The sequence below is a fragment of the Salvelinus sp. IW2-2015 genome, linkage group LG4q.1:29, assembly GCF_002910315.2.
Source record: "Salvelinus sp. IW2-2015 linkage group LG4q.1:29, ASM291031v2, whole genome shotgun sequence".
Lineage (NCBI taxonomy): Eukaryota > Metazoa > Chordata > Actinopteri > Salmoniformes > Salmonidae > Salvelinus > Salvelinus sp. IW2-2015.
The window spans coordinates 40,460,433-40,479,198 of record NC_036842.1 but is presented as its reverse complement, the minus strand read 5'-3'; the positions used below and the strand labels follow the sequence as shown (position 1 = coordinate 40,479,198).

Genomic DNA, 18,766 nt, shown 5'->3' with positions numbered 1-18,766 from the left:
CACGATGGCGCATGCGCGCAGGCGGTTTGGGTTCCGTGTTATTCTMYAAAGGTAAAGAATAGCTYTGACGGGTCTATCTGGTAGTAGTTTGTTAAACAGTACCATGGGAAAAATAGCTGCTGCGTAAATACTGCAGTGTGGTTTTGTAGCGAATTGAGCCATAAGTGCGTGTGTCTCTCTCTCCACCCAGGCCCACGGTGCGTCAGTGCTGAGTTCGTTCTGCGAGGGRTTCTTCCTGCAGCACATGGCAGGGCTCCTGGAGAGAGAGGCCTTCCGGTCCCTGCTCCTGGGGCCTCTGGGGGCCCGCTGGGTGACGGAGATGGGCTCGGGGCCTAAAATGGTGCCTCCTAGGGGAGACTCGCCACTGGAGGAACTCGAGACGACCCTGGCTCGCCGGCTACGCTCTCTCTACATCACCTCCCGTGTCTGACGAGGAAAGGAGAAGGATGGAATGCAGAGGAGGAGAGGAAAAGGAGGAAGAGAGTGTGCGATCGGTGCACACTCTCTTCCTCCTGGGAGGAGGACGTCTCAAGGCCGAGGACGTCACGAGTGCCCTTAGATACAGATTTAGGATCAGATTGCCATCCCGCGATCCTAACCTGAACCATTAGAGTGGAAAACCACTGAAACTGACCTTAGCTCAGCATCTAAGGGCATCGTCATCCTTAATCATTATTTCTCGATGGAGGGTAAGACGAGGATGAAAGAGATGAGGCTGGATAGAGAGTGGGTGTGATGGGTACAGGATGGATACCGTGACGGCCTGTTCCCAAATTTGACTCTTGTGACAATTTATTTTGCTACACGGACCATTCAGTTTTTGACCTGAAGTACTCACCTCTAGCTGTCTATTACAGTAGCTATATATACGCAGTGGAAGAGTGGACAGAATGGTCTATCCGTCTGTCTTTCTGTTTGTCACCAAGGCTCTGGAAGCTTGTGTACAGAGACGGACAAGACAGCGGAATGAGGCAGTGAGAACTTTTAACATTTAGYATTTCTAGAACACTGCTGCCGCCCAGTGGACAAAGCCCGTAAAGGCCTCAGATTATAGAAATAGAGTGACTAGATTATGTTTCTATGCCTCAAATAAAGGTTAAAAGGTTCTGATGGAATATAAAAAGTCTGGCACGTTATTTTCATGGACCACTGATATGAAGGGGCTGGAGTTTTCTCCTTTCCTTCAGCCCCCTTCAGAGTGGTGAAGACTGTGAGAGAAGAGGTGGATTTGAGAGCCCCCTCAGTGAATTGAAAGAAGTTGGTTTTACTAAGTGTATTTTCTTTATACATAGTCGTCCTATTTTTTTTCTTTCTTTTTTGACAGAGTGAAGAGGAAAGAAAAAAACTTACTAAAGAATGGAATGGACATTTTCTATTTAAAGAAAAAAAGATGAGAGTATTTAACAGGGAGTTCCCTTTTTTATTGTGTTTTAATAATTGTAGGCAAATTATTATTATTAATGTAAGATAAAGCTTTGCGTAGCTGGACAATTCCAGGCCTAGTACACACTAACCATTACAGTTGAAGTCGGAAGTTTACATACACTTAGGTTGGAGTCATTAAAACTCGTTTTTTCAACCACTCCACAAATTTCTTGTTAACAAACTATAGTTTTAGCAAGTTGGTTAGGACATCTACTTTGTGCATGACACAAGTCATTTTTCCAACAATTGTTTACAGACAGATTATTTAACTTATGATTCACTGTATCACAATTCCAGTGGGTCAGAAGTTTATATACCCTAAGTTGACTGTGCCTTTAAACAGCTTGAAAAATTCCAGAAAATTATGTCATGGCTTTAGAAGCTTCTGAAAGGCTATTTGACATCATTTGAGTCATTTGAAGGTGTACCTGTGGATGTATTTCAAGGCCTAGCTTCAAACCCAGTGCCTCTTTGCTTGACATCATGGGAAAATCAAAAGAAATCAGCCAAAACCTCAGAAAATAAATTGTAGACCTCCACAAGTCTGGTTCATCCTTGGGAGCAATTTCCAAACGCATGTAGGTACCTTGTTCATCTGTACAAACAATAGTACGCAAATATAAACACCATGGGACCARGCAGCCGTCATAACGCTCAGGAAGGAGACACGTTCTGTCTCCTAGAGATGAACATACTTTGGTGCGAGAAGTGCAAATCAATCCCAGAACAACAGCAAAGGACCTTGTGAAGATGCTGGAGGAAACAGGTACAAAAGTATCTATATCCACAGTGAAATTAGTCCTATATCGACATAATCTGAAAGGCCGCTCAGCAAGGAAGAAGCCACTGCTCCAAAACCGGCATAAAAAAACAGGCTACGGTTTGCAACTGCATATGGGGACAAAGATCGTACTTTTTGGAGAAATGTCCTCTGGTCTGATAAAACAAAAATAGAATTGTTTCGCCATATTGACCATCATTATTTTTGGAGGAAGAAGGGGAAGCCTTGCAAGCCAAAGAACACCATCCCAACCGTGAAGCACGGGGGTGGCAGCATCATGTTGTGGGGGTGCTTTGCTGCAGGAGGGACTGGTGCACTTCACAAAATAGATGGCATCATGAGGAAAGGAAAATTATGTGGATATATTGAAGAAACATCTCTACACATCASTCAGGAAGTTAAAGCTTYGTCGCAAATGGGTCTTCCAAATGGACAATGACCCCAAGAATACTTCCAAAGTTGTGGAAAAATGGCTTAAGGACAACAAAATCAAGGTATTGGAGTGGCKATCACAAGGCCCTGACCTCAATCCTATGGAAAATTTGTGGGCAGAACTGAAAAAGCTCTGTCAGGAGGAATGGGCCAAAATTCACCCAACTTATTGTGGGAAGCTTGTGGAAGGCTACCCAAAACGTTTGACCCAAGTTAAACAATATAAAGGCAATGCCACCAAATACTAATTGAGTGTATGTAAACTTCTGACCCACTGGGAATGTGATGAAAGAAATAAAAGCTGAAATAAATCATTCTCGATACTATTATTCTGACTTTTCACATTCTTAAAATAAAGTGGTGATCCTAACTCACCTAAAACAGGGAATTTTTTTACTAGGATTGAATGTCAGGAATTGTGAAAAACTGAGTTTAAATGTATTTGGCTAAGGTGTATGTAAACTTCCAACTTCAACTGTAAGTAAACTGGGTCATGTTCATTAGGTAACAAATGGAAGAAACCAGACTGAAACAGGTAGGGACCTAAGAAATGCAAATGTTTTGTTTTACATTGCTAATGGACAAAACCCTGGCAAGGTACAATAATATCATTTCACACTATTGTGCTGACCTGAACCACACTGTGCTGGCCCAGGATATTTTATCATTCTCATTTTCAGCACGGTTCCAGAAACTATGGCGGATGAGGAACCAGGCCAGTGCAGTGCAGCTTGGCTTGGTTAGGCACAGTAGTATGAATAGGATATAACAGTAGCCAACATGGGATTTGGAACTGCAACCTCCTACCCAAACTCTGCTTTACTGCTCAATACTGTAATAAATACTGTAATAAAGCATCAAGCCTGGCAAGCAATTGGTTTTAATAGGTCTTTATGTTTTTACCTTTTATTTCAACGCAGGTAAGTATTTGTTAGCCTGGGTGCCTGTCTGTTTCTTCTCTGTTGCCAACTCCTTATGGAATTGTCATGCCGTTGACAGCAATGTCGCAAGAGCACAAACAGATCTGGGACCAGGGTAGATTTGAGTAGGTTCTTTTGCCACTGGATAGATCTAGGGCTCGATTCATTCCTTATCACCGAAGTTCAGCGCTGCAGAGCGCTTTAAATTTCAAGCCAACTTCCGATTGAGTTGACATATACAGCGTTTATGGTGAACGCAGTCTCCGCAAACGTGGGAGCATTGCCTTTAAATTTCAATTGCGCTGAACCTCAGCGTTATGGATTCAATTGAGCCCCTATTTTAGATGACTATTTAAATATAATACTCATATAATAACAGAAAATTATATGACATTCAACTAAAAAGTACTACATTTGACCCAGTGTCACTTATGCCCCTTTTGATAGTCACCCCTCGTTAAAATGTGAATATCTCAATTGCATACTCCTTGTGTCCTTCTCTCTCCTTTGAATGACATACCCATTGGAGGAGAAGGTCAGATTGGAGGGACCTCTGGCTTTCTCATCCAATGGTTTTGAGAAGCAGATGAGAGAAGAGAGAGGACGCAAGGAGTATGCAATTGGGATTATCCCCGAGTGTCCCCTGTTATGTAGCTTGGAATTCCAACAGGATGTAAGCAATGCAGAAAACTATGTGGAAGGTTCACAGAGATGGTGAGAATAAGAGTTTTAGTAGATTGGAGTGTGTGTTTTATGATGTATGTAAGCTTTAGGACAACATGTTCGACACCCAGCGACACCATAGAAGATACCTTACCTGAGAAAAGGTCCAGTACATGTTATTGAAGCGATCTGGTTCTCTCTGCTGGTGAGGAAAGGTACTGCATTACACACACACACACACACACACACACACACACACACACATCACCACACACACAACACACACACACACGCACCACAAACTCTTTAATGAGTCAATTGTAGTTTTCCATACTGAAGTTGCTCACAGTTGTGTTACAAGAAGGATGACACTGTTTATTTGTTTGTAATAAAAGGAGTGCTTGCGGCCCCGGTGTAGCATGAGAACTACAATACCCAAAATGCTCTGTAACCATAACTGGTATCATCGGATGACCTTAATGTCGCTAGTTTTTCCACTGTAGAAAATAGGGAGGGTGAGGAAGTAACTAACAGTAGGGTATTGCTTAGTGTCTTTAGCATAGAGGTTGTTTTGGCGGTGTCACAGGTGGAACTGCGTTAGAGCTGTCAAATACACAAGTGGCTCTTGGCATTATACCTAAACCTTAACAAGTCAGATGAACTCGTGGATACTATTTGTATGTCTCTGCGTGCAGAAATCCCATGCAGCCTTGCAAACCTGGAATAACTAGTTCCTTTGTAGGTGAATAAAACTATTTGAATACAGATCCCCAAAAAAGTACTACGTTTTACAAATATTTGAACACAGATCTCCGAAAGTAACTACTGTTTTACACTATTTGATTACAAATCTGAGAAAGCAACAACTTTAAACAAATATTTGAATACAGACCTCAGGAACTATTGGATTGGCTACCTTCAACTATGGTCAGCGATGAATTTGTAGCTGCATGTTGAAAATAGAAATAAAATGAATAGAGCACACACAATCTCCTATACTATTCCAATCTATCTAACAGTCCTATTTGATCTACACAATACATTTATATCTGAACATTCTGTAAATGTCCATTCTCCTAAATGTCCATTGCCCCAGGTGTCAAGTCAAACCAATTAATTGTACAGATAAGTGTAAATAAGTTGTGACTTTCAACTCAAGTAGGCCTCGTTCAACATGCCACTGAAAAGCTTGAAAACGGCAATAAATGTTAGTGTAACAGTTCAACTTTAGTCCGTCCCCTCGCCCCGACCCGGGCGCGAACCAGGGACCCTCTGCACACATCAACAACAGTCACCCACGAAGCATCGTTACCCATCGCTCACAAAAGCCGCGGCCCTTGCYGAGCAAGGGGAACCACTACTTCAAGGTCTCAGAGCAAGTGACGTCACCGATTGAAAGGCTATTAGTGCGCACCACCGCTAACTAGCTAGCCATTTCACATCCGCTACATTAGCACACCTGAAAATACTGCAGAGAATTCAAAGCCATTTGCAAACAGCAAGTTGGATGCTTAGCAAAAAACAACTTCGAACCTCTTTGTCCTCCTGAGGGTAAGTGTTCTTGTTTCAAACACACAATGCACCATCTTTAAAGGGGTAGTTTAGAACACAAACTAACAGAATACAGAATGCAAACTAACATCATTTTCAACCTACCTCGGCTGTAGTTGATTTAAGAAGGCAGTTTTGTACTGTTTAGTTTCCTTTCGACACCTAATAGAAATGGTTATGTTAGCGCTCTCAGTAACACTTAACATGAAACTGTTCTTGTACCTGTGTAAAACCTTTTGGTTACATTTTGGAGCAACATTTTATTAGCATTGTGTTACATAATACTTCGGTAATTGCATTTTAATTGCATAGCAATGAGTTCAGAGATTTGTAACTACTGTACACAAGATGAATAGTGACTGTTCCTTATTACCAACCTATTCAAATAATGATTGACATATTTCATTATCTTTATTTTGATGAAGTCTTTTCATACTATTTTATCCTTCCACAAAATATAGTTCCTAAACAAATCTAGGGTTGATACCCAAGACAGCTGGTCGTTCGTTCTATCGGTTCGCTGGCCAGAGATGCGACCCAGTCGTTCAGTCTTTTTGTTCTGTATCTATGGACGCGACCCAGCCGTTCGTTCTAAATGTTCCATTGCCATACTGGCTGGCAACGTTCTTATACTATGCTGGTTCATGATTTCGACTGGCTGAGGAAAGCTACCTGCCTGTCTGTCTCGTCCCGACTCCTGACACGTTCAATACTATGGGACAGCTGGAGATCGAATTAGAATATTGAAACAATGTTGCAAATGTCGGAGAGACAGACAGCAAGGTTTATACAAATATTCACTGTTGTTCTGAACTTCTAACGCGAGTTTGATGGGTGTGGCTTCGTGACAATGATCAAGAGTTACTGCTCATTGATTTGACAGCTCCAACGAAGTTACACCTCCGACACCGCCAAAACATCAGCAATGCGGGTGCCCCTTTTCACACGTTAACGCTTTGAGTATGTCCCAGATGGCACCCTATTCCCTATATAGGGCACTACTTTTGACCAAGACCCATAGGTCTCTGGTCAAAAATAATGCACTACGTAGCGAATAGGGTGCCATTTGGGACTCCTCCCAGGACTGTGTGATTCCCCCTAGCACCCGGTGCCCTCAGCGCTTCCTCCCTTACAGCCTTACAGAGTGACGGACAGAGCAAGAGGAAGCATCACTCAATGCTGTGCACAAGATAGAAGAGAAGGGGGGAGAAGAAGAGAGAGAGGAGGGGGCAAGGAAAGATAGAGGGGAGAAGAAGAGGTGGTGGAGGCTGAACATGAGGAGAGAAAGAGAGATAATTGTTAGGCTAAGGGCAGAGGGAAAGAAAGTGAGAGAGTTCTATGGGGGCATTACCACTAAAGCCATGCAAAGAAAAGCTCATGTTTACATGCACACAGCAATACAAGATAAAAGCATAAGAGCAGGAATATCTCCAGTGTAGAAGAAGAAGACGAAGCATTTCAACCCCCATGTTTGTCTATGTACTGTACAAGAGAAGAAGAGTGGATGAGGAAGTTGTTTGACACCTCTAACTGGTCTACACACATGATGATTAGATGAAATGGACAAATATCAATAGAAGCAATATTTCTCCCCAAAAGAGGCTAAATTCTACATTCTTAAATGACTGGTAAAATAATTTTTCTTAAAGGCCCAGTGCAGTCAAAATCTAGATTTACTGTATGTTATATATATTTCCACACTATGAGGTTAGAATAATACTGTGAAATTGTGAAAATCATGATAATGCCCTTTTAGTGTAAGAGCTGTTTGAAAAGACTGCCTGAAATTTCAGCCTGTTTGAGTGGGATGGAGTATTGGCCTGTCTGGTGACATCACCAGGCGGTAAATTAGTTAATAGACCCTTAAGAAAGTGTCCCAAACATCCCTGCCAATAACAGCTAGTTTTCAGTTTTCCCTCCCCACTCAGACCACTCCCAGACAGTCCTCGTAAAATTGTTGCTTGAGAAATGTATCTTTGCTAAGAAGCAATTTTTTGTTTCTTTTTGATCATTTTAATTGAAAACAATCACATTAAGGTTGTTACCCAGAAATATTTTGATGTTGAGAAAAAAAATACAGCTGCATTGGACCTTTAAACATATACAACAAAAGTATTCCCCCCTCCCTCTTGAACACTAGGACAGAAATACATTGCAACTTGTTGTTCATCAATGTTCACATAATTCTGTTATAAGTCAGACAAAGGAAAGAAAAAAATTCAATATTTGACCGAACAAAAGTGTGTTGCCTCGTTTGCAAACATACAAGCAGGTAAATAAATAAATCACATTCAACTGATCGAACAGCTTTTCTTTCATATAAATAGTGAGGTTACAACAACAAATGAGGAAACGGAACAGAGAAAATGAACAAATATGAATAAATAAGGAAAAATACAAAAATATCCACAATTGCATTTAACTTTTTTTTTTCATCTCCTCAAACTCCTACTGCTGGTAGTTAAAGACTAAAATAGGTATACTGTACATGACAAATGACACAAAGTGCTCTGGGGAAAAGGGGTAGAAACTTGGTGAATACAGTCATGTACACCTTGCTCAGATCAAATCAAACAAATTCATAATCCTAAATGACCATATAAACAGAAATACAGGGCGAAATAAAGGGGGCGAAAAAAGGGAAGTGTGGCAACGCAAGTTTGTAAAACCTGGTCCTACTGGTATATCTAAACACTGTGTCACAACTAGACATTTCCTTTTTACATAAGAAATGAATTCAGTCTGTACAACAGAATAGATCATTCATTTAGATAACCCCCAATACCCACCTCCACCCTGAATCCCTCCACCCCTCCCCAGGGGGTGGAGGGATTCAACCCCAGATCAAGTCGTACCCCCCCCCTTTAACCACAGATCAAGTCGTACCCCAGATCAAGTCGTACCCCCCCCCTCCAACCCATACTGCATACACCCCTTGCTTTCTGAAATAGAAATTCCAGTCAATTTGCAGCAATGGTATTGAGTCTAATAAACATCCATTTAGTATTTTTTAAATCCAGTTTCTTCACAAAGAAAGAGGAAGTACATTTAAAAAGAGAAACAATTACAATCCAGCAAGCGTCCGCGTCGGCTGTTGATACTACAGTATATCGACAAACTCATCCTCCTTCGCTTCTCCTCTTGGTCACTTCATTGTTCTGTCAATTTTGTTATTACATCCCAGAGTTTGTCTATGCATACTGTGCGATAGTGTGTGAGAAGGGGAGCGTGTATTTATTTGTGTAATGAGATTGTGTGTTTGGGTGTTAAATGCTTAATAATCTCCATTTATATGAGGGGATAGGAGAGGTTAGTAGGCGGGTGGAAGGTGTGTGTGTGTGTGTGTGTGTGTGTGTGTGTGTGTGTGTGTGTGTGTGTGTGTATACCTGTGAAGGAATAAAAGTGTGTGTGTGCATTTGTATGTGTATAACATGCTTGTGTATCAGAGGGATATGGATTGCTGTTTTCTCCCTCGGGGACTGCTGATCGGGGTAGCGAAGGAAGCCCCTTGAAAAGCGGTCCCCAGCTCAGTCAACAAATGTCCATCTCTTGGTGTGCAGACGGGGGGGGGGGGTTGAAGTGATGGCCAAGGAGAAAGAGGATAGGTGGAGTGGAGCAGGGAGGCAGGACGAGGATCTAATAGGTTTTCTGGATAACTCCTGGTAGTAGAAACAAGTCAAGTCATCACACAGGTGAGCAGAAGAGCGAGAACACAATGGCCCTGTACGAATACAGAAATGGATCCTTCCTTCCTCGTTTCCTTGAGGTAAGCACAGTGATTTGATAGATGTAAGCAGGGGGTTACCACCCTACTACTTTCACCAATCTAACCAATTCAGGTCTGTGATTACTTCAAGGATGTATTTATGAAGTATTCGAACAGTGCCATTATGTGATCGAAAGAGTGGGGGAGGGGGAGCACACAAAATGGCACGGACGCTTAGATGGGGTGATGTGAGGTGTGTGTGTGTGTGTGGGGGTTATGTTAAGATGAGGGGAGATTGTGTGTGTGTGGGTTTGGTAAAATATCTGTTTGATTCAAATTCTCTATATGTACACAGTCATTCCTTCATACAAAAAGTATATTGAGTCCAGTTACAGTACTGCTAGCTTTGTCATTGTCAAGTCTCTGACCACTTTTCCAAAACCCCTGATAAGACTGGGTAAAGTGATACTCGGGTTTGGATCTTTAATGCTTCATCTTAGCTCTAACTAACATTTTGGCTCTACTGCTACTACAGTTTCCTGGTCTAGGATTCCTCCGGTGTCCCAATGGACGCCATCCTGACTCTGTCTCGGCCCGTGGCGGGCGGACATTTTGTATCTTCTCGCATGGAAGAGGAGCAATGTCGGGTGGTTGGGGTAGCGGGGGTTTGGTGGTGAGGCACCTGGCCGTTCTTCTCCTCTGAAAAAAGTTTTTCAATTACGTCAAAGAAGTTATTCAAGGGGCTACCTAGGTACACAAACGGGAAGCAAAGAAAACGGGGAGAGAGGGAGAGGAAGAGAGAGAGAACAAACAATGAACATTAGGGTTTATGCGAGAAGGGGAGGCTAGAGAGACTGACAGAAGGTGGGGAAGAGAACGAGGGAGAGAGATGGAGGGAGGGTGAGGGACATTGTGACAGCCACGTCGGGTGAATGTGTGTGTGTTCAACATATAAAAGACAACACAATATGACATCACTGTCAGGTCTAGCCAATGAGGAGRGGGATGTAGGTCAATTTAGGTCAGTGGTAAAGCTTGGAGCTTTATAGGAGAAAGCAACATTTTGGACTGCTCTTTACCATATACAGTACAATGGTAATTATAAATACAATATTTAATATTTTAGCAGTTGTTTAACAAAATAGGTGATCACGTGATCAACATTCCTGAAGCATGCCAGCGAATGACAGCCTGAATCAATCATTTATTTGAAAAATATAATTTCAAATAAAACACAAACGCTGTCTGTACATGACTGAACGACTGCAGTGTATTTTTAAATATATATTTTTTTATAACGTATTAGCAAATCCAGCTCTTTAGGCTATACTGAGTGCTATCCTTAGCCAGATCGCTCAAGAGTGATTAGAAATTGGACGTGGGTATTATCATCAGTAAATATTCAACCTGAGGCCTCCCGAGCGGCGCAGCGGTCTAAGGCACTGCATCGCAGTGCTAGAGGCGTCACTACAGACCCYGGTTCAATCCTGGGCTGTGTTGCTGCAGCCGGGAGACCCATAAGGCGCCGCACAATTGGTCGGGATGTCCTTGTCCCATTGCACTCTAGCGACTCCTTGTGGCGGGCCAGGCAGATGCACGCTGACTTATGTCGCCAGTTGTACAGTGTTTCCTCCGACACATTGGTGCGGCTGGCTTCCGGGTTTAGCGAGCAGTGAGTCAAGAAGCAGTGCGGCTTTGCAGGGCCCTATTTCAGAGGACGCATGACTCGCGACCTTTGCCATGACTCGCGACCTTTGCCTCTCCTGAGTCCGTGCGGGAGTTGCAGTAATGGGATAGACTAACTTCCAATTAGGGGTAAAAAGTTTAAATTTAAAAAAAGCAGACCAATTTAACTATTATAACCAAAATATGATCAGCATATTCTCATGACTGGCTTTATCCAGTGTAGCTAGCTAACCCTGTCATCTGAATTAGTTGGCTCTATGGATTTTAACTTAGATTAGCCTACCCCGGACTCAGACCATTTTAACAATATTTGTCATGACGTTATTTGTCCTGACTCAACTGAACGCAAAACCCACACAGATTAATGTCAAAAATCCAGCAAACGTATCGCTGATTGACCTGATTCTGACAAATATCACCCACAAGTACAGTGYAGTCTTTGTTAATGATCTCAGTGATCACTGTCCTATTGCATGTATTAGAGATACCAAACACATTAACACTGATCCTCATATAATTATGAAAAGTCATTTTAAACATTTTCCCCACACATTTTTCCTCATGATATGTTTTACTCTGACAGCTGAATGCTTGACCCTAAAATTAGCTCTAGAATTGTTCTCATCTATTTTTATCCCTCTGGCAAACAAACACTTCCGACGCCTTAGAGTTAAAAAAATGAAACAAATCCTTGGTTCTCTATAGAACTTTCAGATCTTCTGATGAGAAATCACGCCTGGTCCAAGGCTAGAAAAACGGACTCTGTAGACGCACTACCTCAATCAATAAAGGTAAATCTAGATACTTTTTTCTATCTATGACTCTGCTGGTGATCCATCTAAATTTTGGAAAACAGTTAATGCACTGAAGCGTAGAAATTCCTCTCTTTCCCCTGCCTAAGAAAGTTGTTTAGACTCTGGCACCATTGCTGAGAAAAATTAGATAAGTGATGCTTTTAATCAGCATTTTATGTCGGCGGGCTTTTTACTTGAAATCAATTGTGGTTTAATTGAGCCTAGTTAGCCAGTTGACTGCATGCCCCTCTCCCAGGCTTCAGTTGCCTCGATGGAAGTTGTGTCAACTTCTACTTTTTAAGTTCTATCTCAGACTGCCGGTGATCCATCAAAATTTTGGAAAACAGTTAACGCACCAAAATATGGAAATTCCTCTCTTTCTCTTTTTAAGCAAGTTGAATCAGCCTCTAGTTGGCTTGATGAAAGTTCTGTCAACTTCTAGTTAATCTTTATTTTCAATTCAACAAATTTCTTCTTCTGATGTGCTAGACACCTTTCAAGACACCTTTGCTTGATCCTTTCTMGCTGCAGATTTCTGCTCCTCTCTGCATTAATATGGAGTTGGTCCTGACTTTGCCGCTATAACCAGCCTTCACTCTTCTGGGAAGGCTTTTCACTAGATGTTGGAACATTGCTGCGGGGACTTGCTTCCATTCAGCCACGAGCATTAGTGAGGTTGGGCACTGACGTTGGGCGATTAGGCCTGGCTCGCAGTCGGCGTTCCAATTCATCCCAAAGGTGTTCGATAGGGTTGAGGTCAGGGCTCTGTGCAGGCCAGTCAAGTTCTTACACACATATCTCAATAAACCATTTCTGTATGGATCTCGCTTTGTGCACAGGGGCATTGTCATGCTGAAACACAAAAGGGCCTTCCCCAAACTGCCCCAGACCATTATTCCTCCACCACCATTCAAGCAGGTAGCGTTCTCCTGACATCTGCCAAACCCAGATTCGTCCGTCAGACTGCCATCACTCCATTCACACTGCTCCAGAGTCCAATGGGAGCTTTACACCACTCCAGCCTTGGCATTGCACATGGTGATCTTAGACTTGTGTGTGGCTGATCGGCCATGGAAACCATGTCATGATGCTCCCGGCGAACAGTTCTTGTGCTGACGTTGCTTCCAGAGACGGTTTGGAACTCGGTAGTGTGTGTTGCAACCGAGGACAGATTACTTTCACACGTCTTGTGCTTCAGCACTCGGCGGTTCCTTTCAATCTGCCTTTATTGCCCTGCAGAAAGCATTTATTGAATTGAAATTAGTACTTAATGCAGGTAAAACCAAGTATATGTCGTTTTCCAAATCACGTAAAAATGTATACGTACTTCGGAAGGTGACCTCATTGATCGTGTCCCCGCTTATAAATATCTGGGAATCTGAGTTGACGAAAATCTATCTTTCAAAAAGCATGTTGATGAATTGGTTAAGAAATTCAGAATTACATTAGGCTTATTCCATGTTAAATAGCAGAAAACAAATAATTCAGGCAACATTCATTCCGGTAATTGACTATGGCGAAATCATCTATATGAATGCAGCTGCCACTGTATTGATCCCAAAGGTCACAGTTCATCATAGCGCATTGTGCTTCATTACGAGTGATAGGTTCGGCACACATCATTGCAATTTGTATCAAAACGTAACCTTGCCCTCTAATGAAGTCTCGATGCATTGCTCTCTTTTTGCCCATAAAGCCCTCTTGCATAAAATTGTTAACCTTCAGACGTATAAGTTACCAGACCCGGGCTCAGAGACGGCTACCCCTGAAGCAGTGGAGGCTGGTGAGGGGAGGGCGGCTCATAACAATGGCTGGAACGGAGGAGATGGAATGGCATCAAACGCATGGAAACCATGTATTTGATTCCATTCCACTAATTCCTCTTCAGCCATTACCATGAGCTCGTTAGGGAAATCTGCTTTTAGTTTTTTTTTTTCTCATGTGGAATGATCTCCAAAACGACTTAAAAGTTGGCAATTCAGGCCGGTGTTTGCGGGCCTTTTTATGTAGTTCTCTAAAACCTTGAACCACTAACCTTTTAGAGCCGGACACAACTGTGACAGCCATATACTGTGAAGCAGGATGAAGGACACACACACACACACACACTCACACACTGCTACTATACTGGGCTCTAAAACCTGGGAGGACACTAACTTTCACTAGCCTTCTATGACTTCAGTAACACCGTTTCAGACTGTTTCGGACTGACGAGAAACATCTTCAAACCCCTATGACAGAAATCCAGAGTCACTCCAAAATATCGAGGCAACAGTTCGAAACCCTTAGGATCATAAAGTTATTCAGCAAAGTTGTGAAGAGAAATCTCTAGGTTGAACATTTCACAACTTGGAACAGTTCACTGAGTGGATGTACAGTACACTAGAGCAGGGCTCTTCGACCCTGGTCCTGGAGAGACACCGTCCGGTAGGTTTTTGCTCCAACCCAAATATATGCACCTGATTCTAATAATTAGCTGGTTGATAAGCTAAATCAGGTTTGTTACAAATGGGATTTGAGTGAAAACTGACAAGAAGATAGCTTTCCAGTAACAGGGTTAGAGAGCCCTGCACCACCATTGTTTCTGTAACCAAGCAAGCAAAGGTAATTTAACTAAATGACGCACACCCTAGACCAACTTCAATTTGCATACCGCCCCAATATATCCACAGATGATGCAATCACCATCACACTGCCCTATCCCATCTGGACAAGAGGAATACCTAGGTAAGAATGCTGTTCATTGACTACAGCTCAGCCTTCAACACCATGGTACCCTCCATCATTAAGCCTGGGTCTGAACCCCACCCTGTGCAACTGGGTTCTGGACTTCCTCACGGGCCGCCTCCAGGTGGCCCATTCCTCCGTGCATGGAGGAATGGGCCAAAATACCAGCAACAGTGTGTGAAAACCTTGTGAAGACTTACAGAAAACGTTTGACCTCTGTCATTGCCAACAAAGGGTATATAACAAAGTATTGAGATAAACTTTTGTTATTGACCAAATACTTATTTTCCACCATAATTTGCAAATAAATTCATAAAAAAATCCTACAATGTGATTTTCTGGATTTCTTTTTCTCATTTTGTCTGTCATAGTTGAAGTGTACCTATGATGAAAATTACAGGCCTCTCTCATCTTTTTAAGTGGGAGAACTTGCACAATTGGTGGCTGACTAAATCTAAAGGATGAATCTAAAGGATGAAAGGAGAGAGGCTTACATCAGACAGACAGGACGGTTCATTGTTTCAACACCATCCCTCATCCTTCCATCCCCATCTTTTCCCCCTTTTATCTGTTCTGAGAAACACATTAAATCCCTGCCAGGTATGCTGCACACACACACAAGTATGCAAACACATGCACYCACACAAACACACACACTCCTCGAGACTGCTCTTATTGGTGATTAATAGACATAACGAGCTGCCTTGGTTAAGTATTTTGTCCGCCAGCTATTATGCAAAGCCAAGTTCTCTGCTAATTACTGGCCCCTGCCACTTCAGATAGTGCCACTGACCCAGTGGCTCTACTACACCTTAGTTGAGTCCCAAATGGCACCCTATTCCCCATATAGTGCACTCTATGGGCCCTGGTCAAAAGTAGTGCAATAAATAGGAAATAGGGTGCCATTTGGTCCTAAGCCCAGTAAAAACCCCTGCTATGGGATGCTGCTAGTAAAGTGCTGGCAAAAATCTTTATTAGTCTTTATTCGAGATGAATAGTTTATTTTAATTGTACTATTTCTCTGAGAATGGCTTACCAAGAAAAACTTTAAAAAATGACTAATTCGAGGTAAAAAGGAGTTGGAGAATTCCACATTCTTTTTTGCTCGCTTTAATCCATTGTACAGGATGTGAACAGATTACTGACGTCTTCCTGAGAGTCGAAATGTCAGTCATCTGTTCGCACCCTGTACAATTTTAAGTATTTCACCAACTGTGCTTAATGTTAAATCAAATCAGTTCTTCCAAGAGTTTTATAAGTGTGTGTGATGACTAGAGAAGTGGGAGTGCATTTACTTGAGAGAGTTGGTAGCACCAGAGTGCTTGCCTTCGGGCACATCTGTTTGGGATGGTGAGGATATATATATATATATTTACACACACACACACACACACGAGAGATAGCGATGGATGGATAAGACATGAGGAAGGCCATGAGGAAGGTGAGTAGGAGGACAGAGGAGTGTCTTTTATTTTCTTCTCTCAATCTTTATAGACATCTCTATTGTCTATAAGAGATCTATGTGGTAGGCACTTCGGGACAGGATGACTTATTATTGGCCAAATGGCTCATGGATAAAACAAGAGATGGGCGAAGATTGTCTATTATATTGACAAGATATTCAAGTGACCGCTCTAACAATGGAAAAACAGGGGGGAGGCGAGATCAGGTGGGGCCATTCTAGCCGATAAGAGGGCAGATACGCGTTAGAACAACAGGCCATAGAGATAGATAGAGGACTCATCTGTGCCATTTTAGCATATGTGACAGCATGGGCAGTGCCATCTCCATTTTTAAGCAGGTGATTTTTTTCTTTTTCTTTGGCTGATTGCTCCCAACTCATAGGAACCCCCACCCAGTTGACAGCTTTAAAATGGTGGAAGCCCTCCATGGCAATGTCCATGCTAAAATGGGTTATATCCATGATGAGTACTCTATCTATCTCTATGACAACTTTGTTGCCGAAATGTCACGTGCGTCCACTTACTATATCCGTGTATTCGTAACAACCTAACCATTACTAAACTTCAGTTCAATCAAATAAGCCTCATGTAGCAAATTAGCAATTACATTTTTTTGTTGACCAAATTTGACACTCTCTCATTGACCTCCATACAAAAAAAATCCTCACTTCGTGGGCTTGTTTTCATTGGGCAGAGTAAAACCTCTCTGGATGAGGGAGGAGGAGATAGAGGAGGAGATCCTAGCACCAGGATTACATTGACCTGTCCTCTAAGTTCACTATCTAACCAGATAGCTGTGGTCTAGTCAATGGCAGGTATGGGCAGCAAAAAGGGTTACAAGAGGTGGGGATTTTGAGTGACAAGGGTTTAAAAGAGATAGAGTTAGCTAGAGAGTGTGATCCCTCTACATCTCAATGTAGTGGCAGTGCAATTTATTGAGGTGCATTGTGGTTGCTTTGACGTTACCATGGCGAGGAGCCATGGAGCAATGGCAGTTAGGGCTCAAGATCAGATTATCCTACCCCTGATCCTTTATAACCATTAAGGGACCATAAAAAAACATCTGACTTGAGATCAGTAGTTATGGAGGAAACTCTACCCATACTTGGTGGAGTGAGGGCCATGCAATATATGGAGGCTGTAGCAGAGAGGGGGTGAAAGGGAAAGAAAGGGGCTGAGAGTAGGGGAGGAGTGCTAGCTTAGCTTTAGCAGTGAGGGGTTGTAGGAGAGAGGGTGATGGGGGTATTGGTGGGGGGGAAGGGGGCGTGTTCAACTCACCAGAAAGCTGCTGAACTCCCGGCTGGTCATGTGTGCTTAGCAACTGGCCCTGAATTGTCTCTACCACCCGCTTGAAGCGCCGGCTGGGTCCTATACACACACACACACACAAACAGGCAAACACACACATACGCACACGCAGGCACACACACACACGATTGCAAGAGACAAGGGGAGAACAAGGTTAGTCATTCTGTACTCACACACAAAGGTACTGTACACAGGAACATGAAAAAGGCAAAACAGGGGAGGAGACAAATTAAGAGAAAGACAGAAAGGGGAGGAAAAAGGGTAAAGAAATGAAGAGGAAAAGTAAGGAATAAATGGAATGGGAAAGGAAAAACAAAGGAGGGGTCAAGAGAGGAGAGGTCAGGAGAGGACGGGAAAGGAGAAGGGTGGAGAGAAAATAAGAAAACAAGGGGGTTAGAGTGGGGGAGGAGGGAAGAGTGTTAGGATAGATCGTGGAGATGAAAAAGAGAGTGTGACTGCGTGCGGTCTCCTGTAACCACTGACATCAGAGAAGCAGCGGGATCCAAATGGCCTACGATTAGTACCAGGGAAAGTGTCCTCTCCCTCCAATCTGGTCCCATGGAGCACACACACACTGTGAAAGACACAAACACACACACATACATGCACACACAAACACCTAGGAGCAGTGTGCCTGCATGTGTTTGTGCTTGTCTGCCTGTGTGTGTGTGGGTGTGTGTACCTGTGGGCTGTCTTTGTTATCTGTCCGTGTGTGTGCGTGTGTTACTTGCCTGCAAGTGTGTCTACATACAGTGAGGGAAAAAAGTATTTGATCCCCTGCTGATTTTGTACGTTTGCCCACTGACAAAGAAATTATCAGTCTGTAATTTTAATYGTAGGTTTATTTGAACAGTGAGAGACAGAATATCAACAAAAAAATCCAGAAAAACGCATGTCAAAAATGTTATAAATTGATTTGCATTTTAATGAGGGAAATAAGTATTTGACCCCTCTGCAAAACATGACTTAGTACTTGGTGGCAAAACCCTTGTTGGCAATCACAGAGGTCAGATGGTTTCTTGTAGTTGGGCCAACAGGTTTTGCCACACATCTCAGGAGAGTAAAGTTTTTTGTACCCACCTTCTCTTTGCAGATCTTTCTTCCAAAGTCATTAAGTGTTTCTCGAGAAGGACTTGTGCACGCTTTTGGTCAACTTCGAACCTTCAGCCCTCCCTTCCCAGATTTTCCCTGTGGGAAATTAAAGGATCTGGGAGACCTGCTAGGCCACTCCGGACCTTAATGTGGCTATTTCTTGACCCACTCCTTTGTGCCTTGGCCGTGCTGTTGGGTTCATTGATCATGCTGGAATA

The 18,766-nt window shown here is 42.7% G+C and overlaps 2 protein-coding genes across 2 annotated transcripts in view; one reads left to right on the top strand and one right to left on the bottom strand.

The window, feature by feature from the left end:
* The window catches only part of abtb2b (ankyrin repeat and BTB (POZ) domain containing 2b), a 140,585-nt gene extending 137,073 nt beyond the window's left edge, over positions 1-3,512 (top strand). The window contains exon 17 of the mRNA XM_070442821.1: positions 191-3,512. Within this exon, the coding sequence (XP_070298922.1) occupies positions 191-430 (240 nt within the window). The 3' untranslated portion in view covers positions 431-3,512. The remainder of the gene's footprint in view (positions 1-190) is intronic.
* A 5,182-nt stretch (positions 3,513-8,694) lies between these two features.
* Positions 8,695-18,766, bottom strand: part of brsk2a (BR serine/threonine kinase 2a) — a 463,140-nt gene continuing 453,068 nt past the window's right edge. The window contains exons 19-20 of the mRNA XM_070442906.1: positions 17,427-17,516; positions 8,695-10,225 (exon numbers count right to left, since the gene is read on the bottom strand). Coding sequence (XP_070299007.1) covers positions 10,023-10,225; positions 17,427-17,516 — 293 coding nt within the window. The 3' untranslated portion in view covers positions 8,695-10,022. The remainder of the gene's footprint in view (positions 10,226-17,426; positions 17,517-18,766) is intronic.